Here is a 24864-nt window from a genome sequence, read left to right on the forward strand (position 1 = left end):
GGTGTACAGTATTGAGCAGCGTGTCTTCATGGTACGAACCTATTGGGTCACCAATCCGTTTAAGCGATGTCAGAATCAACTGGATGATCATGAGTTAATGGAAGGTTACTTTCAGCAAGATGGAGCAAAAGTCTATCAGAACAAGCTTTGCACTGTGGAAGATTTGAAGGAAAACATCCAATGTGAAATTGCTGCTATTCCCCCGAGACGCTTGCCAATATGTTCAGGAACATGGAATGCTGTGTCGAAATGTGTCTGGAAGGAAATGGAAACACTTCCAGCATTACATTTTATGCAATCATTACACATACGTCAAGGTATAGAGCATATTTTTTTTGGTTCAGTTTGCTTCATCCTAACGGGAGTTACAACAGAATATTTGGGGCCTCTTTCAAGTGAATCACCCTGTATAATCACATAGCATCTTTCATACCTATCTACTGAGTCCACCTATGTAAAATATTGTGCCTTTCATGTCATATCTGTGTTTATACAGTGCATTTCATACCTACCTAACTGAATCTGAGTAAAACACTAAGTCTTTCACATCTGTCTCAAGTAATGCTCTCTTATGTAGTGCCTTTCCTTTCCCTAATCCTTTTGTTGTCTTGTGTATCATGAGAGTATTGTTACAGTTTACATGTTGGTTAGACATGCAAGAAAGAAATTCACTGTATTCTGTACCACTACTATTACGTACAAGTTACTCAGTTGCTATCTTTTTGTAGTCTCAATAGATAATTTTTAAGATATATTCGAAACCATACATCACATTTCTCAATAATTGTCAATAACTGAGACCTTTAGGCCTCAGTCTACTTGGTACAGGTTTTTCAGTACCTTCTCTTGCAGACATGTTGGCTTCGAGAAAGTCCTGGGTAACCAGGTGGATTGCGATGGCTGTATCATCCATATTTGTGCCCAGGGACTGGCTCAGTGCTTTTAAATCCAGTTCAAGATGACACAAAAGGAAATCTTCCACATTTCTCACCCTAGGTGAGATCATGGCTTCAATTGCCTAATTTAGACAAAAGAAAAGAGGTCCAAGAAATTACTTTTAAGTCTGGAAAAAAAAAGATCTTCTCCCAGAACCCACCAAGGTTTACACTCCTGTTGTTCATACATTAGTATCCTGGGACGCTCCCAGCAGCATAGCTACATGGGTGTAGAGCCGTAGTATTGCAAAAGCAGCAGGTGACATTCCTCTGTCAGGGGCAACAATAACATTTCTCTGAGATGGTGTGCCCAAAATATGGCCAGTACGAGTCCAGTCTTGGGTACTGCAAAAAGAACAAGAGGAAATTATTTAGTTAACCCACTGTGCTGTCAAGGTTTCTCCTTCAGCTCCATGTAGTTTGATTCTAATTTCCGCAACACATTTTGTGCTTCTTAACTTCTATCTTTAATGTTCTTCTACTAAATTTCCACTCTGATACTTGAGTATGTGGTTTATTACTAAATAGAATAAAAACTGATGCATATATTTTATCAATGTCTTGACTTCTGGAACTACATTTTTTTTGTAGTGTAAACCTAATAATCTAGATCTCAGCAGCACATCGCATTCTAAAATACACATCTCTTTCCTGTCCAACCCATACAAGTGCATAAAGGCTGGTTTACAATATTTAATGGAGATTCTTCAAGTACACATCATTATAGAGTAAGCATGGACTTTGTATGATGGGACTGTTTCTACTTGTGGCACACAGTTGGGTACAAAGATCTTGGATAAAAGACACCTTAGGCGAAATGTATGTTTTGCATGATTCTTTGCTTTTCATGTATCCATATTCATGCCTTTGCTATGTGCTTTGTGTTTTGTGGGTGATCCACCAAAAGGCAGGTCCACCTGCCCATCACAGCAAGGGGCATCTCTTAGCCCTGTAATGACGGGGGCAACCCACAGTTCAGTTCAAATGAGCTTGGGAGTGGTGAAATCTTGGATTTGTGATTATTTCTTGTACTATTTGTATTACTGGTGTGGCGCATGGCCGGGACACCTCCATGTTGTGAGGACCCCTTGGGGGTGGTTGAGCCTATCCAGAGCATTATCTCACCCAGAGAGGTGGCAGCAGTGCCTCAGACTCCTGCAGGGCTCCATGGGAGCTGGAGTTTGATGCAGTCCTGTTGGATCCCATGGGTGCCACCATGGGGTGCTGCAGCTGCTGCTGAGCCCTTGGGTGCAGCTCTTCCAGTCACACCCAGAAGTGCTGCAGAAGCAGGTCAACGAGCACCTGGAGCTTTTGGGTGTCTTAAAAAAGGAGCCATGCAGCCTCTACTCAGGAAGCCAGAGTTGTGAGATGGAGAACAACGCTTGCCAGGAGGAGTAGAGGTGGACAGGACGAGAAGACACGGAAAGAAGGGAATAAGTATTGTGTGCCGTTTGGTGCTGTACTGGTGGGAAACAGAAGGAAAAATAAAATAAACTGTTGCTGTGTTGCAAACTTGTGTCTAGCCTGTCTGTGTTGGGGTTAAGGGGGCTATGCGTGCCCCAGGCTTCACACTGGATTTTTAAGTTCTGTATTTTCAACTATTCTTTGGATTTGTGATTTGGACTTGGGTTGCCTTTTCAGGCAATTAATATTTGCTCTTTGTGCTCCACAGTGCTTCTTGGTGCAAAGCATTTTTGTGAAGAATACATATTTTTATTTATAAGGATTCTGTGTTTGCCCTTTCTACTAGCCGGGTTTGTCCGTTTTCCCCTCTATTGGGCATACAGTATTTGGGATTTTTTGGGACTTTTTGCTTAAGAAATTTCAAGTTCACAACAGCCGTGACCCATGTATTGACTAAATATTGTATCGGCATGTCCTTTGCAATTCTTAAAATTGGTAGCTATACAATAACACAAGTGTCTTTTAAAGCAGGTTGTGGCAGTGCTAAGGATGAAGCTTTTAACAAATAGCTCCAGTTACCTCTCTATTAGTAAATTCAAACTTAGAACCCACTAGGAGTACTTGTTTCAAGAACTAGTAACAGCTCTAAAGACGTACTTCTCCACCATTGAGAATCCATGCACTGGGTTGTGTTTAATCCCTCCTATTGGTGCTCCACAGTCGGCACATTTTGCCACGGTAGTTGGCTTCCCACACTAAAAGAAAAGAACACCGTATAAATATAAGTGAATATAGGGGAGCAAAGAAAACAGTCACTAAAACACACTGACATCTGGTAAATTCTATCACCAGATGCAAAGAGGCAAATAGTAAACACTGTTAAAATCTATATATATAATTCACTAAGCCGAAAGACAAGTAGCCACCCATGGAAAGCACGCCGGAAGGGGCGTGGATTCACTAAACCGCCGACAAGTAAGACGCCAATGGCGCACGCAGGAAGGAGCCACGCCCACCAACTCTTAGACCATTGGATACGACGAAAAAATCACAGAGCCACGCCCACCAACTCGGACGCGACGCCTCGGAAAACATGCCGTCATTACTGTTTGTCTGTGCCACAGTCCACTTGCAGCTCTGAGCCACGTTGACTTTTCATTAGTCAACCTCAGTGGAACCTTGGTTCACACAGAGGCAGCGCCAGAGAGAGACAGAGGCACACACAGGCAGCGCGAGAGAGAGAGCCGCGCACACACAGGCAGTGGGAGAGAGAGAGCCGCGCACACACGGGCAGCGCCAGAGAGAGACAGAGGCACACACAGGCAGCGCGAGAGAGAGAGACGTGCACACACGGGCAGCGCCAGAGAGAGACAGAGGCACACACAGGCAGCGCGAGAGAGAGAGCCGCGCAATCCTTTAAAACTGAAGTTAAAACACAATAAAGGAAGCAGTCTTTAAAAACCAATAAGCCCTGTGCCTCTTTTTCATTAGCGTCTCACCTGCTTCACCGATGCAGGCCCTGCAACAGTCGAGACGCTCTCTCTGCAGCTGACCTTTTCTGTGCCTGACTCCACTACTGTCAGTCGCCTGATTAAAAATGGCCTTTTGAAGGGGAGCTATGGACCTGCTATACCACAGGAGCACATTGACTGAGAGCAGGCTCGAAGGCACTCTAACGTACCGGCTTTCTCTCTCTGTCCTCACTCGCTCACACACTGCACATGGGAGAAATCCCCGCAGCACGAGTCCACCCGGAAACCGTTTCAGCCACACTTCCACGCCCCTCGCTACGCTGTGAGTGCGATGATTATTTATTTAATAAATGGGCCCGCTATACCACAGCAAAAGACTAGAGCAGGGGTGGGCAATGTTCCTTAACGAGAACTCAATTATTGCTTAAGTGACATTTTGATGCTTCATTTTAGTGGTCTCGCTTGTTAAGGTTCTCCAACCTTAATTGCTTATTTCAATCTTAAACTGCTGAATTCAGTGTTTTAATTGCTCCTTATTAGCAATAAGATGTAAAAGACAAAGCAGCCAGCAGTTCTCCAGCTAGCTTTTTTCCAATTACATCTGTGTGTGTTCATCATGCACTGTTTGATTTAATAAAACACTTAATAGAAAAATGTGACAGACTGAAAATGATCTGTTTTAGGCTTCAAATCATTTGGATGATATTCTTGGAAAGGAAAAAAAATCTACGATATAAGAGCCTTACATTGCACAGACTAACAAGCCATAAAATTAAATAAGGTCTGAGATTGGCAATGATTGGTTTCTAATTAAGCAATTGGGTTGGAATGAAAACCTGTAGCCACTGCGGCACTCCAGGACCGACATTGCCTACCCCTGGTCTAGCAGACTAGCTGGATATAATAATCAGAAATGAATGCGCGCCCTCGCGCGGAGTGAAAACCAATGTATATTGAGTCTAAAGAACATGATCAGCAAGTCTTTGATAGGCTGCAACAAAATGATGAAAGAATGGGCGCATTGTTTTCACACAAGCTGGGTGGGTGGGTGTTAGTTAGTTAATTAGTTACTCGAAGGATTTCAAGATTTAATATGCACAACCGGTAACACTGTAAATCAGCCCAAACCAGAAAAGACGGCTGGCAAAAAGTGGCCGACAAATTAAACGCGTGTGCATTGTACTTACTGAAAGCAGCGTTACGGATTTTGCAAATGTTCATTTTTTTCCCTCTGCTTAAAAAACATTAAAAAAGCGGCGTGATTATGCGGCGTATACTACGCCGCAGGATAGTATGCACCGTGTAAAACAGTTTGTTTTGATAATTTGCCTTTTCCTTTAACACAAAGACAATTTCCTGTTAGATTTGCGTTTGCGATGACAATTAATAAGGCACAGGGCCAAACTTTCAAAAACGTGGCTAGCGGGTCATATGCTCACACTGATTACGTCCCTGCCCTTTGTACACTAAACCCCCCACCCCCGCTTGTTACTACCATGTCCGGATGACTTGGTGGATTATATATAGAAAAGCAGCCAAAACCACAAACAACAATGAAAAGTCTACGTGACTCACACGTGCATATGGACTGTGCAAAGAGGAAAACGACTCAGGTGACGAGTTGGGGGTGGGCACATGAAATGTTACTTTTCTTGGTGATTTATTACATTTCCGATTTTTCAAATGTTAATTTTCTCCCTGTGCTTAAAAATCATTAAAAAGCGGCCTGATTATGCGGCGTATGGTACGCCGCGGGTTGGCTAGTAATGTATAAATAGCATATGATGTATACATATCTGTATTTGGGTTGATATGTAGGACTTATTCATAGATAGATAGATAGATAGATACTTTATTAATCCCATGAATATATTCATCCATTTTCTTAGTCTGCTTTGTCCAGTACTGGGTTGAGGGGTGCAGGAGTCTATCCTCACAGTATCACACACCAGTCAGTGGAAGTCACAAACAAATCATTAGAAATTTAATTTGGTATACCTGCTCATTAGAGCAAATATCCTGCTATTTCAAACAGCCAAACATGTGTCTGTATTCACAATGTAAACTGCTTGCAGATATGGTCAAGAGTTTTAGCTGATGTTTGTCCAAATGTTAGAATGAGTAAGATGTGTGATCTCCATGACTTCAACAGTGGTACAGTATGCTTTTTGCTGCCATACGTGGCTGTTTCAGCATCTCGGAAATAACTTCCTCCTGGGATTTTTACACAATACTCTTTTTAGACTTTACAGAAAATGAAGTGATAATCAAAAATAATCAGTAAATAGGAACTCAACAGATGAAAACACCTTGTTAGTGAGACAGGTAAAATGAGTAAAATGTTGACGTGTTCTGCCTAACAGAAAAGCCACACACTCTCAAATAACAATTCTTTGCAACAGTTACGTGCAGTAGGGAATCTCTGAATGTACCGTGTGTTGGGCCTCAAAGTGGATGTGCTGATGAACACTGTGAAAAATGCATATACAAAAACAAGACACACAAAAAAAAATTTTATTTAGCAAAAATATCTGCCAATGGGGTAAGCAAAATTTACTTGACAAGATTTCTTAAAGTAAGCTTAAAAATCATATTATAAATTTTTTGATAAGTCAATAATTCTTACAATAAGGAAAACAAGATTTAATGTCATGATATAAATACTTTTCACTTGCTTAGATTTCCTCTTTTGCAGTGAATCTGTTAGACCATAACATGATCCAGTCTTGTCAGCTAAGAACCGACCAGGGATTTGGCATAACCCACCTGACTAGGGGATCCACTCTGCATTGTTTCAACTGTACAGTTTGGTGTTGGCAATGTAATGATGTGGGAATGTGTTCTTAGACCTGTATTAGGCTTCCTAATACCACCTGAACATCATTTTAATGTGAAAAAGTTCCTAGTATCACTGGCCATGTTCATCATTTAATACCCACAGTCTACCTTTTTTCAAATGGGTACTTCCATCAGGATAATGCATAATGTTACAAAACACTCTTCATCTGAAGCTGCGTAAATCAATGAGTGTGACATTGACCTAAGTTTATTACAGTGGCCACCACAATCTGAAGATCTCAATCCAATAGTGCACCTTGTGATTGGATGTCACAGCATTAATGTGTAGCTGAAAAATCTTCAGGAACTTTATGTTGCTACTGCATCAACATAACCCACAATCCCTAAGCAATGTTTCTTACGCCTTGCTGAAGCAAGCTTCAAAGAATTCAAGCTGTTCTGTATTCAAAAGGAGTTCTGCCCAGTACTGGGTAGGTATATCTAAGAAAGTGGAAAGTGACTATACAGACTTTATTTATATAAAAATTCAGCCAAGTACTTTAATCACTTGATAGTTGCAGAATAGGTGTCACGTTTCTTTTATAGTTTGTGGCGGATGGCCGGAGCCCTTACCCGGCTGGGATGCCCCGAGTATGGAAGGACCAGGGGAGAGAGTATTTTCAAGACCCTTTCTCCCCCAGACAGACAGAGGGCAGGCCCCCCCTTGGTTTCCAGCAAGGCCACAGGTCATAAGCATGGAAGCTAAACCCTGCTGGGGCCCGTGGCCACCGCCAGGGGGTGCCTGGACTTTTACAGGGCCCAATTTGGCAGCATTTCCACCACACCCGGAAATGCTGCCAGAAGAAGCTTGTTGGGCACCTGGAGTCCTTCTGGGTGCCCTATAAAAGGAGCAAGAAATAAACCGTGTGCTGTGTGGAAATTGGTGTCCTGCCTGTTTGTGTTGGGTTAGGGCGGCTCTACATACCCAGGGCTTCACAAAGTATAAACAACTTTAAGTTAAATTGGTTTTTCAACCCATAAGGTTTAGTTTCTATTGTATACACACAAACTTTAAAATAACCATGAGGCACACACAAGCTCAGATGCATAAAAGTGCAAGGTTATCAAAAATGGAAAAGCTGCCTTACCTCGCCCACAAAGCAGGCATGTCCATTGATGCACTCTAAAAAGAGAAAATTCCTTATAAAAATTCAGCATAACATAACAGTCCTTCTCAACTCATACAAAACTATCTGGATGTTAAGACGCTTCAACATTTAATAAATGAAAATGTCGAGAGTGTGAGCAAGAACGCAGGAAAAAAGAATGTTAAAAATAAAAGTGCAGGCTAAGAAAACAAAAGGAGTGCCATCTCTTTAAAATCAAGAAGCTAAAATAGTAACAACGTAGTACGATTTTTATATCACTCATATTTAATATCTAAAACGTTTCTTGTAATTTTGTTTGTATAGCAAGAGACACCTCTTGTAACCCTCACTAAACAATGAAAGTAATTGTTCTGTTTAGTTCAAGTTTAAGTCTAATTTTTACATGTACATAAATTTAACATAGCCTATGACTTGCTTTTAGTGAATGGATTAAGATGTCTTTCTTTAATTAGGATTAACACAAGGCACATACCCTTTTCCAGTGTTATTAACAAGTCTACTCTCATTTATAAGCAAACTGAATGCTTTTCACAAAGATATTTGAGACTAACTGATCAGAATGATGTAAAGGTAAGCATTATATCCATGTTTACCTAGTAATAGTCAAAACCATATACTGTAAGGAAGAAAAAGAAACAATGAAAAGCACTACAGACATATCAATCATAAATCAGCAAAAGGCTGAAAACCTTCTGGGTTGCAGAGCACCAAAGTCTGTCTTGGCACACCTTGGCACAAGACATATTAGTGAACTGAGTAATAGTCCACCAGACGGCCCACTTAGTGTACGCATACATCTACCGTTACACACACATTCATGGTGACTTTTAAATCACCAATTTACTTAACGCACACATCTGTGGGGGATGTGGGGAAGGAACTAGTGCATTTGGAGGAAAATCCATAGATTAACACAAATATTAGCTAATTTAATAGATATGCTTAAGAAAAGAGACTCACTTAGAGAGTTTAGAATTCTGAATAAAAGATGCACTTAGGCCTATTGAACCAGGGGGCACAAAGTTTTTCAACAGTAATGACTGTGGCCAATCAGCCTCCCCACTATCCTTCTCCTCCAGAGCAAATCTAAAGTGCACACAGCATTAATAATAAAATACCTGTTCAGATATCAAACAACTCAAAAACAGCAACATACTGGGATTTTTGATCTATGTGATTAATCTGTACTGTTCAGTCATCCATCCCACTGGTTTGTCCAGCCCATCCTAAATTATGGGCCTCACTTCCCTGGGGCTCAAATCATATCTAAAGCAGGTTTATTTGCTAACAGATGCAACTTTCAGTCGTTCATTTATAGCATCTTTTTTGCTTCTCTTCCTAACTGATACACATGCATCATTCCAATTCATTAATATATTTACAGTGTTTTTAACAAAAAAAAAACACAAAATGAATAATCTTATCATTCAAACAATAATGTATTATTGAAAAGTGACTTTACAGTTGTCTTCCGCTTAATCTTCATCATAAATCATCAATCGTACAGTAAACGGAATGCAACATACTGATTATATAAAGGGCGGCACGGTGGCGCAGTGGGTAGCGCTGCTGCCTCGCAGTTGGGAGACCTGGGGACCTGGGTTCGTTTCCCGGGTCCTCCCTGCGTGGAGTTTGCATGTTCTCTCCATGCAGGTTAGGTGGATTGGAGATTCTAAATTGGCCCTAGTGTGTGCTTGGTATGTTTGTGTGTGTCCTGCGGTGGGTTGGCACCCTGCCCGGGATTGGTTCCTGCCTTGTGCCCTGTGTTGGCTAGGATTGGCTCCAGCAGACCCCCGTGACCCTGTGTTCAGATTCAGCGGGTTGGACAATGGATGGATGGATGATTATATAAAGCTGAAGGATGTGAAAATAAAGAGTTGATGATGATAAACAACAGCAAAGAGAGAGGGATGATAAAAAAGCCTGAGACACAAAACACACTTACTATACATTATTAGTTTCTTTTCCTGCATCCACCCATGGGCTTCACTTGTCAAGTCATCTGGCATGGTGGGAAGAAAAGCATTCTAGACAGAAAAAAAGACATTAATACAACATTAATACTTATACAACATGCCAGAGAGGATGGAGGTTAGCAGCAATGTCAAGAAATTTAACAGTGAGGACATGTATCTGACATCCTAAGAACTATCAAGATGTTACGTAGCGTTCTTCTGATTCAGGCTTGGCTAATAAAATACTAAGATTTTAAAGAAATAGTTCTTTCCCTTATAATCTTTCTTTTGGAATGGTGAAAACTGACATTAAATGAATATGTTTTTGACCTAGTAAGGATTATACAAGCTACATTTATTTTCATTCTTTTGTAACAACAAAGTAAAGGTCTGACAACGTCTATGATGGAATGTCTCTTCTCTGCAGGGCAACCATAAAATAGGTTTGTCATCCAATATACGAGCAGAGGAGGAAAGGTAGTGGCAAAATGCTCAAAAAGTCATGGCATAGTTAAGTAAAAAACAATTACAGTATCTGTTTTTTCAATGAAATAACTTCTACTGATTTCACATACATAACTTTGATAAACATTATACAATAACTACTGATTCTTACTTCTCTTTATAGTAAGTATAATCAGTTATTGAATTTTTGCCAATTTATGACACTTGGGAAACTTACTTGAACGTGTTTTTGTTTTGTTTTTTTGGAATTGCTCGAAGAAAAGGCTCTCACCTGCATTGTACTGGGGCTGGTAGCTATTTGCAAAAGTGGGCTCAGAAGAGGACTTTCTGATAGGAAGACCATTCCAACGTGAACAATAATCTCCAAGAGAGTACGACGGGTTGAAGACAGTGGTGCAGTCAGTTGTAGTGAAACTATTGTACCTCCCAAATGATGTTTTACAAGGGCTGCACAAAAATCTCTTTGTTGTTTGGAGTGAAAAATTGAGCTTTTGGTGATGAAGGATTGGAGAAGTTGTGTATCCTGAGGAAGCAAAAGGGAAACAATTATTCTTATTATCCAGACACTGCCCTCCTCAGAATAATAATCTGAAGAACCATTTAAGCATTTATATATATTATATATATTATATATATATATATATATAAACCTTGACCTACTCTCAATTTACACAAATATGAACACAACTATACCTGAAATTTTGAGACTGGCATCAAATATATATGTAATGTATTATACATTCTTTGTATTTTCCCAAAACGCCACTATAAGTGTGGATGGAGGGTTGTACCCTGCTAGCAGACCCTGGTTTAATTCTTGGCCTAGTCATTGAATCTGTGAAGTTTGCATATCCCCCAGTTTATATTGATTCTGTTTATTTAAGTCTCCCCTCTAAGATGTGTATGTAGTAAGATTAACTGATATCTCCAATTTGCCAGGCAGCAGTGAATATGGGGCCATACCCTGCAATGGTCTCTTGCCTAATCCAAACTTTTTTTTATGGCTTGTGCCCAATGATACTTGTAATTTGAAAAAAAAAAAGGGTTTACAAAATATAAAAGCAAATTACATTTTTATTTAAGTCTGGTACAGCATCTTTACATAAAGCTTGCTTAGTTTATAAATAGATTATGACTGAAACTATAGTGATTACTTTAACCAAAAGCAAGATTTCCCAATAAAAATTTTTAAAAGCATGCCAAAATTGCATTCCTCACCTTAGTTTCCAGCTGCAAAATGGGATTTTGAATGTAATTCTGGTAGGCCACCTGACGGAAAATAGCGAGTGCCAAGAAGACAGGAGCCACCGTGGGAGGGCACCCCTGAAACAAAATAATGACAATCACGTCCTTGAAAAACACACAACATTTTGGAAGAGGAAGAAAATCTATTTCATAAACAACTTAATAGATAATACATTTTGAACGTTTGAATCTATCTTATTCTTAAAATAAGCACAGAAGTAGTGAATTCCCGAAAGTCAGTGTGGAGGTTATCTTTGGAAATTAAGCCATAGTGCTTTTAAAGAGGCTAGACCTCCTGAACATACTGAAACTCACTTCAGGGCTGTGTTGCGCAGTATAGACTAACAGGTGTGTATGCTGGACTGTTTGTGTCTGAATACAGTAGTGATTAAGCCCGCTACTTTATTTCTGAACAGTAAAAGAAAATAAAAGCTAATTTAAAAGTATATACTAATAACTGCTGTAGTGGGAAGCCACAGGACGCCAACGGAATGGAAGGACTGGGGGGCATCAGTGAGGCAATACCTTGCCTTGGAATGCTAGAGGGCAGCCCTCCTGGGTGGCTGTGGCACCATGGATTCCCGCAGGGCACGCTGGGAGTTTGGTACAGCCCTGTTGGATTCCATGGGGGCCACCAGGGGGAGCTGCAGAACCCTACAGTGGACTTCCAAAACATCTGGGAGTGAATCCAGGTAATAGTGATGAGTCACCTGGAACACTCCCAGGACTGGAATAAAAGGAGCCGCCTCACTCCATTCAGGGAGCCAGAGTTGGGAGGAGGTGGATGAAGCTTGCCTCAGAGGGAGTGGAGGCAGAAGCACAGAAGAGAGAGGAAGAGAAGAGAAGAAGTGTAAAGGACTGAGATTTATATTGTGCTTAGGTACTGTGCTGGGGGAGAGAGAAAACACTCCCCAGCTGTAAATAAACCGTGTGTGTTGGACTGGAACTTGTGTCTGCCTGTCTGTGTCAGGTTAGGGCGGCTGTATGCTCCCCGGTGGTCCACACTGTGAATGACAAAAGGCACCACTAAGATTAAATAAATATAATTGCAAGAGCATTTATCATACAAACAGTTTATCTGTCCATACCATCCATCTTCATTGCAGCTTCATTCAGGCTTGTAATGGTTATACCATTTCTATTGAAGACAAACTTTGACACTGTCACAGGTGGCTGGGGGTGGTACCTGGCTGGGACGCCCAGGAGGACCGGAGGAGGGCTTACGCCTCTCCCAGACCACGTGGGGGCGACTGCCCTGGTGGCTATGGGGACCATGGGTACAGAGCTTTGAAGCTTAGCCCTGTAGGGGCCCATGGTCACCGCCAGGGGGTGACCCAATGCCTTTGGAGCCCTGGCCCTCAGCGCTTCCGCCACACCTGGAAGTGCTGGGGGGAAGAGGATCGGGGATACCCGGAGTGCTTCCGGGTGTGCAGCCAGCACTTCCGCCACACTGGGGAGTGCCGGCGGAAGATTGTCGGGAGGCACCTAGAGCACATCCGGGTGTGTATAAAAGGGGCCGCCTCCCTCCATTGGATGGCTGGAGTCGGGTGGAAGAGGACGGAGCTCAGAGGAGAAGAGTGGAGGCGGTCAGGAGAACAGAAAGGCATTGTGTAGAGGGCCTGGACTTTGGGGTGATTGGTGCTGCGGCACTGGGTTGTGCGTGATCACTGTTGTACATATTGTTGTAAATAAACGTGTGTTGGGTGACAAAACGATGTCTGCCTGTCTATGTCCAGCCTGTTCCCCACAACCCTTTTATTCTAATTAACATTTGTCAAACTTTAAATCATACTGTCATCTCAAAAAACAAGAATGCATTGTGTCTGCAGGTCTAATGGTGCATTTAATTGGCATCCATCTGTTTGAAACTTTCTAGAGTGGATTTTGGGTCTCACTGCAGTACTGACACTGCCTTTATAGATTAGATTAGATATACTTTATTATAATCTCATGGGGAAATTCAGATGCATACAGCAGCATAAACTTAAAAAACAAGGATACAGACTCACAGGACAGATAATGCAGCTAATCAATCAATCAGTCAGTCAAAAAATAAGTAAATAAATGAAAAGATAACTTATACATCCTCTATTGAGAATAACCTTGTTCTTACTATTGTCAGTGGATGTTGCTCTAGCTCTGCATCTTCTTAACACCACGACTGCCTTATCACTACTGACCACAACTCTCTTCTAATGTGCTTTAAAAGACTATGTTGGGCTTAGGTGAAGAAGCTCCCCAAGGATGAGTACTTAGTTATGTTTGAAGATGAGCTACATGCTGTGCTCTCTCGCTTATGTCAGTTGGTCTTCTTTTCATAAATAGCCACTGGACTTTCTAGCATGATCTCTTACTGTGTGATTTTTCTATGTGGTGGTATGCTGGGCTGGTAACAACAGGCTAATTAACAGGGCAAGCACCATTATAGGATGAACTCTGGAGAGAACTAAAACAGAACTGATTGTCATTATAAACAATGCTGCACATCCTCTCTGTGACACACTAACACTGAATACATTCAGCCAACAAATTATTCAGCAGAAGTGTGTCAAGAAACACTACTGCAGTTCCTTTATATCAACAGCAATATGTCTGCATAATGCCTCACTGTGATTGTGACAGCCAAGTCTGAACTTTTCTTTCTTTTGAAATTTTCTTGCTTCATATTAATTCCAGTGTGTATTCACAGCAAACTGTTTGTGTATATTTATTTATTTGCTTATTTCTCTACATATTCATATATTAATTTATTTAAACAGCTTCTGTAAAATAGGTAAATTTCTGCCTGGGGACAAATAAAGTTCTATCTATATAAATATATCATTTTTTTTGTACTAAAAAATGTACTGACATCTGTATGAATTAAAAAAAAAATTACTTTCTCATTAGCTTGTTTCCTGCAAATTCCACATGTTATTTGCCATATCTAGTGTCACACACGTGTGAAAAGAAGGGAGCTGTATGGACCAAGTGAAGGTAATTCCACGCCAGGCCTGGGGGTGGTGGGGTGCACTAAACCTTCAAACGGGGAAAACATGTCTGATTCAGCCCTGAAGATATCACTTACGGTGCCCAGAAAAAAGGCATTTCTGGTCCTGGTGCCCAGAAGCATGTCACTTCCGGTTCTGATGCTCAAAGGAAGGTCACTTCCGGTTCCCACACCCAGAAGTGCGTCACTTCTGGGTCCACTATGTCACTTTTTTTCCAACAATCTTCAGTCTTGTTTTGGACTCCATCAAGGACACATCTGTCTTGATTTTCAGAACCCATTGCAGCCAGGGAAACTGCATGGGTGGCTGCCCCAAACCTTTTTAAGTGTATCGAGTCTGATCATTTCACACTAGCTGTGTACATTTTTGAGCATATTTTGTTGCTGTGCTCATTTTAATTTGTTTACAGAGCTGAGGTGTTTAAATACATTACTGATCATTAAGTTTTGTGAAGTGATTTATGGAGCTGTCTGTCTAGATCTGTCCGTGAAGTTTGGCTAGTGTTCATGTTCAAGAAATGCTTGATGCGGATCTTGCCTTTACTGCATTCAGATCATTTAGACTTGTGATTTTCCAGTTTTTTTATTGATTCTTCTAAAATGATGTGATTATAATTTTATTCAAACTTTCAATCTGTCCTCAGGTATTATCTGTTCATCTTTAACTCTCATTTTTATCGTGTATTATATATTTATATGTAAACTTATTTTTGTTTTATTTCTTTGAATTTGACTCTTTTGAGCTTTGTAAAGCACAAATGATGCTCAGTGAAAGGTACTCAATAAAAGAAGAATTTATTAATGATACACTAAATTACTAAAAGGCATTTATCGATGTATTACTGAAACCCAGATGCACCTTTAAATATTGAAACATTTGCATTGCAAAAGTGTTTCTTTTTCTAGAAAAAAAACATTTTTAAAAACTTTTAGTGCAAATGATATGTATTTTTGTGTGTTGCTATATACATTTGAATACTGAAAATTTTGAGAAAACATTCTCCAAGAAATCAGGAACCCTTAATCACAATTTCAGAGACATCAATACAACCATCATAAAATTTAATCATGGTTGTATCTAGTCAATTAAAATTGACTAGATAATTGTTCAATTAAGGTTGGGTAAAGTCAGAAATGAAAAACACTTAAATGTCCGTGGGATAGAAGCATAGATGTGTGTATGTGTAGTATGGCAGTGTACATCAATCAACCCACAAGACGTGAAACATTAGTGGCTCTTTGGTACCTGCACAGCTGTAGAGATGAAGCCAGTCTCATGTTTCATCAGTGATATTGATACGGCATCTCGCATTGCTTTATACTTGGAGCCACAGCATAGAAATCGGTCCACCTGCATGGGATATTTATTCTGACAAGACAAGACTGATTTGAGTTTGGTTACATTTATTTGTAAGCTCACACAGATACATTTCACTTTTTTACCAGTTTATCAGCTTGATGGGGAATTAATTTGTTTTAACGATTCTACAGTGCAAAGAAAATGTGCAAATAAAAAAGAAGAAAACAATAGTACCAGAATTTTACTGTGGTTTGGTCACACTATAGTTTAGGTCGGGGTAGGCAACATCGGTCCTGGTGAGCCGCAGTATGTGCAGGTTTTTGTTCCAACCCAGTTCCTTAACGAGAACTCAATTATTGCTGATGAAGCACATATTGCTTAAGTGACATTTTGATGCTTCATTTTAGTGGTCTCGCTTGTTAAGGTTCTCCAACCTTAATTGCTTATTTCAATCTTAAACTGCTGCATTCAGTGTTTTAATTGCTCCTTATTAGCAATAAGATGTAAAAGACAAAGCAGCCAGCAGTTCTCCAGCTAGCTTTTTTCCAATTACATCTGTGTGTGTTCATCATGCACTGTTTGATTTAATAAAACACTTAATAGAAAAATGTGACAGACTGAAAATGATCTGTTTTAGGCTTCATATCATTTGGATGATATCTTTGGAAAGGAAAAAAATCTACGATATAAGAGCCTTACATTGCACAGACTAACAAGCCATAAAATTAAATAAGGTCTGAGATTGGCAATGATTGGTTTCTAATTAAGCAATTGGGTTGGAATGAAAACCTGTAGCCACTGCGGCTCACCAGGACCGACGTTGCCTACCCCTGGTTTAGGTGTCCATTATAAAGCAGATAATAACAGTCTATAAACATTTTATTACCTATGCTATTAAGAAAAAATAGATTTTTGTTAAAAAATAAGACTCTGAGAATGTTACAGTGATTTTCCATTGTTTTATATCATGTTTAAAAGACTTACAGTATGTTTTATGACTTTAAATAGCTGCTTATAACAGATACCTCTGCTTCTACGGTCAAACTCACTAAGAATGTAATGCAGAAGCAGGAACGTATCTCAAAAGTTTAGCACCAGGGACTGCTTTGCCAGAGTTCACAAATAGACAAGGAGGAAAACAAATGATGAGCTCTGTATCATTCTCCACTTACCTGAAGCTCAATGATTTGTTTTGGAAAAACCCAGGTCCAGTATGTAGACTTGAGCAAAGTCTGGATGGTATCAATGCCAAACTGTTGGTTCAGGGTCCTTAGTAAATAAATGCGGTGCCAGTCATTTTGGCCATATAAAAACAATGCTTTAATACATTCCAAAAAGTGATCTTGCTCTGTACTTCTTTGTTCTGTTTCCGGACCTGCTGATGAGTAAAGAAAAGATAAAAATGAATGCAGTCTTGAATTTCTAAGTGACTGTTTTTCTGTGTGCTAAGGTCAATCTCTCATCCAATAATGTGTGCTGATTTCTTACAACTCAATTCATGAGTAATGTGTTTATCAATGTGTTATGAAGGACCAGATGTATTCATTTTAGAAGATGTATTCATCTTCTTTTTAGGACAACCTGATAATCTCAAGCAAATACATAATGTGCATTTCTTCAGCTTACTTGTGGATGTCAGGGCTTTGTGAAGAAACACTGCTGCAGTGTCTAGGCAAATTCGTAAATGTGCCACATTCTGCAAGAATTCAGTGGGATCTTCTTGGCACACGAGGACTTGTCTGCGTGTTATCCTGCTTAAGAAGCATATATTTTGCTGTATATCAGAATACATCCCACAGCTATAGGCAGAGTCCTGGAATGAAAGAGATCAATTAAAGATTTTAAGTGTGTTATATTTAGAGTTATTGAGTAACTAACAGGGTTGATTAGGAAGTTTGGTAATGTGTATCAGTTAGAATCCTTTCCAGTACATCCACTGTACTGATACATTTACATAAATTTGTTTTACTAGGAAATTGCTGTGCTGAGCGTTAAAAGAAATATTCTTGTGCTAAAACTGCAGAGCTATAAAAACAAATCAAGATTCACTGTAAAGAGTCTGTCCCATCAAATAACAAGCTAATTAGCTGATTACTTAATCAATGAATGTTACTTAACTGACTATTAAATGTCAGAGCTGGTGCTTTACGGAGTGTTACATTGTTCGTTATTTCACTGATGAATGTGTTTTAGTGATAATGTACAGAAATCATGAAACATAAAGATTGCCTTTAACATTTTATAGGCAAAAGAACATTGGCTGTCATGAATCACGTCATGTATGTTTCATGATTTTTGGGGTCATAGTTATTAAAAATCACAGAGAAAGTAGCAAATCAGACTGAGGGCATCTCCTGCAACATTTACAGCCAATAAAAGTACACAGCTACCAGCAATTACAACTGATTTTAAGTAGAGCCTGAAAAAGCTTTCCACATTTTTCCTCTCTTATCTGTTAAATCAATTACTTGTTTTATCTGGGGATCATTACAATGAAATATCAAACATTTGCTTTAATACTGCTAAAATGTAACAGCAGACTGAAATGTAGATTTTTAAATCATTTCTGTTATTTCATTAAACATAGCGTATCATTTGTGATAGGTCCACAATCATTTTTTGAAGGAATTTGTTATCTATATCTTAGATACTAATATAGAAAGATGTTCTGACAAGGCATTACTTTTTATACAATACCACTTTTTAAGTGTGTGAATAACGTTTCAATCCCATCACCTGGAAGCAGTTGATAAACAACAGGTAGAGATCTGTCAGATCTTCTTTGTCAAAGATGTTCTCTTGCAGGTCCTGTAAATATCGTTCTAGATGTGGCTTCACTTGTGCAAAACTGAAAAGATGTGCATAATAAGATGGTGAAGCTCAACACAAGTACAACTTTACACGAACGTCATGCATAATTCATTTGTATGGAACAATCTCCAAGATGAATTATCAGGTGTGGAATACCTGCACTGTAGGAGCAGCTTTGGCAAAACTGAACGGATTACAGGACTGCTGTCCACACACTCCAGAAAAGGAGTAAGATCTCGTGTTTGGTAGGCTGTTCCTGTAAATAAACACAACAAAATTAACTTGATAAGCTACTTTATAATACATTTAAGCTGTTTGAAAAGGCATAGTCAATAGAAAGTTCAATGAAAGGCCATTCACTTCATTTGTTTTCACAATGGTCTCAGTTCTTCAGCCGAAATCTAATATTCATGAACAAGTAGCACTTTTTAACTTAAACCATTTATGCAACAAACAAAGGTATGCAGCATCAAATAGCACGGTATAAACTTAATCTCTCCTAGTTAAATCAATCAAATTAAAATGACAATTATAGTCAGCTGATTGAAAACAGTCAGGCTTGAAAGTAAACATCTTATATTTTGACCATTAATATGAGAGTCAAGCAGTCCGCAGTCTATCAGGAATGCAGTAATAATTCTTTTTTTTTTTGACATTTTGTGTTGCACTGATATGTTATTCATTTTTATTTGTTATCATTCCAATTTCACATTGTCACCCCCTTTGATCAATAGTCTATGGGTACTGACATTTTCTAAGGTTAACATCATGGGTGCTGACATAATGCAGTGAGGAGATGAGACACATTGGCATATTACATGTGACATTGGCAAGACTGTACTATAAAGTGTCAGTGTGTTCATCAAACAAAAGAACTACTTTTGTAAGAGACCTTTGTGAGAGTAATTGAGCAAAAAAGAAAAACAAACTAATAGGGAAAATATTACTTGTTTGAATAGTGTTTCATTTTGACTTTGAGTTTGGGTTTGTTATGGAAATCTGGTGAAAAATACAAAATGCCAGTACAATGACATGCTAACAATGTTCTCCTGTCAATTCCATAAACAAAATACTTCTCAAAATCTCTGCCACTTGCTAAACTATTTGTCCAATAGGATGTTTTATTCATCTAAATCAGGAGTCCTCAATCACAGTCTTGGAGGGCCGCAGTGGCTGCAGGTTTTTGTTCTAACCCGGTTACTTAATTACAAAGCAATTTTTGCCAATAATTTAATTTCATGGCTTGTTAGTGCTTTAACGCTGCTATGTCAGGTCATTCTCATATCCTAGATTTTCTTCCCCTTTCTAAGGATATCATCCAAATGATTTGAAGGCTAAAATGGAGGAGTAATTCTCAGTCCTTCACTTTCCTTCCAAGTATTTAATTAAACCCAATAGTGCATGATAAATACACACAGGTGTAAATGGTAACAAGCTAAATGGAGAAATGCTGGTCTCTTTTGTCATTTGCATGTTACTGCTAATTAGGAGCAATTAAAAACCAAGAATACCGCTGTTTAAGACTAAAATATGCAATAAGGGTTCAAAATCTTAACGAGTGAGACAACTAAAGTGATGCAGAAGTGTTACTTGAGCAATCAGTGCTTCTTATTAAGCAACTGGGTTGGAGCACAAATCTGCAGCCACTGCGGCCCTCCAGGACCGTGATTAAGGACCCCTGATCTAAATGAACATGTTAACGATTAAAGGAAATTCCTGAAGAAATTGGGAAAAAAAGCAGTTGTGGATGTCTGTTACTCTGGAAGGCTGAAAGGCCAGTTCTAAGGCTGTGGAAATCCACATTTAAAGCCACAAACTCCCATTGGAAGAGTGGAATGGCCAGCCTTTCAAAATTACTCTAAGGGTACATCACAAAATCATCCAGAAGTCACAAAGGATCCTAAAAAATACCCAAATGATGGCATGCTTCTCTTGCCTTAGCAAAGTCCAATGTTCATGACTTCTCAATCAGAAAGCCACTGGAGAAAATGGACTTTATCAGAGAGCTGCAAGACATCCTCTGCTAACCAAGAAAAACATAAATGTTTTCCTTTTATTTGAAAGAAAGCCAGACAAGAAAATTATATTTATGCTAGTTATCCATTCAATCAGTGTTTGTTGGCTTGTGAAACACTATAAAACATTAGAATAATTACAAATAAACATCAAAGTAAAAAGATGGTCTTGATTTACGTAAAGAACTCAGTGTTTTATGTGGTCTCCCTTAGAGTGTAAGACTATAGCATTTCACTTTGGTACACTCCTGTGTAATTGTTTTCCAGTAGTTCTGTGGTAAATGCTTCCAACCTTCTTGCAGGACTTGACGTAACTCTTCTTTTGATGTTGGCTGCTTTCTGCTCCTTCCCATGCTCAAGGCTGCCTTATAAACGTCTCTTGAACCACCAGAGGGAGTTTACAGCTCCCTAATGCAAAAGCACTTTGAGTTTAACATCCATTAAAAGACCATTAAGACTGTGACTAGACCAACAAAGATGACATTTATGGTACATAATTTATGAAAAAAATTGGTAGCTACAATATGTGCTTTCAGTTATAACTTCAGAATTACAATCATGCTCGCTATTCTAATTCTAATGGAATGACTGCATTTAGCTCACAAGTGATTTTTTTTTTGGTTGTTCATCTTACTTTAGTTTTCTGATTCTTCTAATTTTTTTCAAAATGAACTCTTAATGAAGCCCTTTCTTTAGATGTATCCCACAATAATCTCAGAATTTTTTTTTTTTTGGGTATAATCTGATGTCACACCAACCTTGAGCCAAAACAAGTGTCAGGAGCAGTTCCACCACACCTTCCTCAGGTACACTGCCCTCCCAAAGACAGAAGCGTGACACAACTTCCAGGAAAAAAGAGTTACAGCATTGGCGAAGTACATTGTGTTGTCTCAGACTCTCACTGCAGACAAATAAAAAGAAAATGAATTTCAGTAAAAAAAAAAAACAATGCAAAGAAAAACTGTAACTGTTAGATTTAAACCTCTTTCTTTTGTTTCCTGTACATACAGCATAGATTTCTACAACATGAAAAGTCCTTCTAAAACAGGCTGTTGCTGCCCCCTCCTACTTGATCATCCAGACGTCTTATACATGAAAATCTTAGGGAGGAATTGTCTTGCCTCAGCTTAACTGAAACAGCAGGAATGAATTCATCAGGTACATTCATCTTGCACACAGGACAGTACTTCCTGCCTGCTGACAGGGATTTTTGAAGACATTGCAGGCAGAAAATATGATGACAGTGTAAAGCAACAGGTTCAGAGATGGCCTTGATACACACGGGGCATTTGCTGGAACCATATCTAGAAAAAATAAAATAGTTCAGTGAGTACCTTTGTCTTTAACAACTACAAAAAAAGGATGAACTCTACAATTTAAATGAACAGTAAAAATAACCATAGGCTTATTTCGAAATATAAGTTATTCAGAAATGTTTCCCAACAGCCAAATAAAATGCAAGCTACAGTATTACTGCATAGTGAGCATGTTATCTGTGTATTTGAAAAATGCAAACCACACATACTAATACCCCAAAAATATTAAAAAAAGACATGATAAGTGAAATAAAAAGTTGCATTAAGAACTTCATGGCCTTAAAAAATATTTTACTGTTAGCTTTTTTCACACTTACATTTTATAAAAACAACAAGTAGTACAACCACAGATTGCTCCCTGTCAGAGGGTTGAGTAACAAACAGGCAACTGGGGTTGGAGTCAGGTGACATAAAAGAGAAGCATTATGATTGGCCGGTCTTCATTTGTTCATTGACCTTTATATAATAACTAGCTGTGTAAGCCCAAACTGTAAAAAGCCTGGGCTCCTAAAAACCATGGATTCTGGCACTTCAATCAATCAATCAATCAACCAATCACATTGGTTGTGTATTAGCGGCTCCTTGTCGGTTTCGTTGTGCTGATTTGCTCGCCTCCATTCACTATCAGCAGCTAAGTGAGTTTTTCTGCCCTCTGAGGTTTTGTTTTGCCGATGTGCTTACCTCGCTTGTTTATTAGCAGCGGTAGTTTCACTTTGGTGACAGAGTCACTTTCTATGAGCTTCATGTACAGTGTAGCCTTGTACTTCCGGTGCCAGACAGACAGATACACACACTTCCACACATAGACATTTGAATATAAGATAGTACTGGGAACTGTATAATGTGTTATTACATTTGACATAACCAGAAAATCTTCTGTGATAGTGTTGAAGACCCATGGAAAAGGGAATTGAGATTTGCCACTAATCCAATAAAGTGTCAGTATGGCTACAGCATGCACTTCAGAGATGTTTTACTTTATTCAGAAAGGTGATGTATCTGTAATTTGATCCACATATACAATGCTTTATTTTGTAATGTTAACACAAATAATTTAATTGCAATTCAAAAACACTTCACCTCTGCTTGTGGTTGGAACCCAAATAAATTGTCCCAGAATGTGACTACACAGGTACAATGAACTGGCTAAGGCTTTTCATACTTCACATATGGCACAGAATTTGGATTTTATGTTTCTAAGATTACACTTTAGACACTAAAGCTTAATATGCAGTCCACTGAGTATCACATTAAGCGATGATCATTTTAAAGCCCAGCCTTTTCAGTAATGCAAACATTTGTCACTGTTCTCTCTCGGCAAATAAAGTACCAAATATTGCAACAGAATTGTCAAGGCCATACGCTATTAATAAGATCTCACCTAAAGTCAAGACGAGTTGATTCATCATTATAAGAATTCAGGACCCGCATGATGGTCTCTAAAGATTCTTTCATCCTCATATTGGGAAAGGTCTGTATAAACTAAGAACAAATCAAAAAGGGAATAAGGAAATAATATTTATTAACACAGCAAAGTATAAATATTCAAACTACATATACTTAGTAATCTTAAAAAGCTTGAGGAAAGCATAGTGTCTGCATGAGCAGTTAAACCGTCTTTGCCACTGTTGTGGTTTATTATATTCCATATTCTCCCATGTCACCCAAAGGCAAGAAGAATTATTCAGCAATTAAATTCTATTCTGGCAAATCTGAAGTACAACACCTACATTTTGAAAATACATGGAAAAGCTCACCTTCAGTAGCAGAAAACAGTGCTTAACCACTATCTCTAGTTGGCGCTGATCCACATCACACACGTTCAGTACCACTTGCTCAATAAAGGATGCCACCATCAGGATACCCTGCCAACCCCTCCTGTAAAGAAACAGAGACTTAATATCACATGAACTTATATCACCTCATTAAGATCGGAGTGTCTACTTTTTATTGGTAACCTTTTGATATTTCGTCCAGGTAAGAGTAAATGAGGCATCCAGTCGATGGTATATTATCCAATTTTTCTTTACTGGGGTTTATTAGTTTAAAAGGTAAAGGACATGCTAATCAATTTTTTCAGGATTTGTAATTTTTTTTAGGAGAGACTTTACCTTCTGATTTAGAATGTGGTTAATTATGTTTCCCAGAGTCTGCTGATGGGCTTATATTACTCAACTAAAAGAACTACACGGACAATGTAGATGATCTATTTAAGTATTGTAAGTGGGGGGTTTGGGTTGAAGATGAAAGAATGACTGGCAATGAAAGAATGATCAGGATTTGGAGGAATACAGTTAATAAACAGGCAAGATCATAAAACAAGGAAATCAAGAGCAGATGAAAATAGAAAGCTTCTGAACATCATTCTAGTCCAAAAAAAAAAAAAACTTTGGCACTTGTGAGAGGGTTAAAAGGAAAGTGGGTAGAATGTAAATCAAGGGCTAAGTTATTCAATATCAAAACAAATGGACTCGAGGGCAGATATCGTACTGACAGAGAAATGAACAGACTAGGTCCTTGAACCTGCTTTGAGAAGAACATTAATAATGGTGATGATGATGACTGAGTGTCTTACTCACCTTATGAAGTCCAGCATAGGTCTGTACTCTGGACTGCATATAGACTGGTACTTTTGACTAGAAAGTGGCTCCATGCAGGGCTGGAAGCCCTCTACAATTTGTAGGAAAGAGTGGCAGTCTTGGAGTCCTTTAATGGGTCTGTGCACCATTTCTTCAATGCGTTTCCTCAGAATTATGAGATCAGCATGCTAGAAACATATTAGGTAGAGACAAACACATCAAATTATTTAATATTACACATGAGACATTGCAACTTTATATGAATAGCAGTAGATATTAAAAAAAAACCTTAAGGACAATTTTCTAAAAACACAATTACCGTACATAGATGCATTTTCACTTAATGATAAGAAAAGGAAATTAATAGAGTACTTATCCGTATATAAAACATTTATATCTTGTGGCGGGTGGCAGGGGTCCATGCCCGGCCG

The 24864-nt window shown here is 38.9% G+C and overlaps 1 protein-coding gene across 1 annotated transcript in view; it reads right to left on the reverse strand.

Moving 5' to 3' along the window:
- The window catches only part of rnf213b (ring finger protein 213b), a 122975-nt gene that overhangs the window by 23768 nt on the left and 74343 nt on the right, over positions 1–24864 (reverse strand). The window contains exons 39-55 of the mRNA XM_028818325.2: positions 24434–24621; positions 23612–23732; positions 23236–23336; positions 21660–21842; positions 21297–21439; positions 18680–18779; positions 18449–18560; positions 17339–17525; positions 16885–17090; positions 15659–15781; positions 11397–11501; positions 10450–10701; positions 9704–9785; positions 7738–7772; positions 2997–3094; positions 1124–1280; positions 841–1018 (exon numbers count right to left, since the gene is read on the reverse strand). Coding sequence (XP_028674158.2) covers positions 841–1018; positions 1124–1280; positions 2997–3094; positions 7738–7772; positions 9704–9785; positions 10450–10701; positions 11397–11501; positions 15659–15781; positions 16885–17090; positions 17339–17525; positions 18449–18560; positions 18680–18779; positions 21297–21439; positions 21660–21842; positions 23236–23336; positions 23612–23732; positions 24434–24621 — 2371 coding nt within the window. The remainder of the gene's footprint in view (positions 1–840; positions 1019–1123; positions 1281–2996; positions 3095–7737; positions 7773–9703; positions 9786–10449; positions 10702–11396; positions 11502–15658; positions 15782–16884; positions 17091–17338; positions 17526–18448; positions 18561–18679; positions 18780–21296; positions 21440–21659; positions 21843–23235; positions 23337–23611; positions 23733–24433; positions 24622–24864) is intronic.

This window comes from Erpetoichthys calabaricus, chromosome 14 (assembly GCF_900747795.2).
Source record: "Erpetoichthys calabaricus chromosome 14, fErpCal1.3, whole genome shotgun sequence".
NCBI classification, from domain to species: domain Eukaryota; kingdom Metazoa; phylum Chordata; class Cladistia; order Polypteriformes; family Polypteridae; genus Erpetoichthys; species Erpetoichthys calabaricus.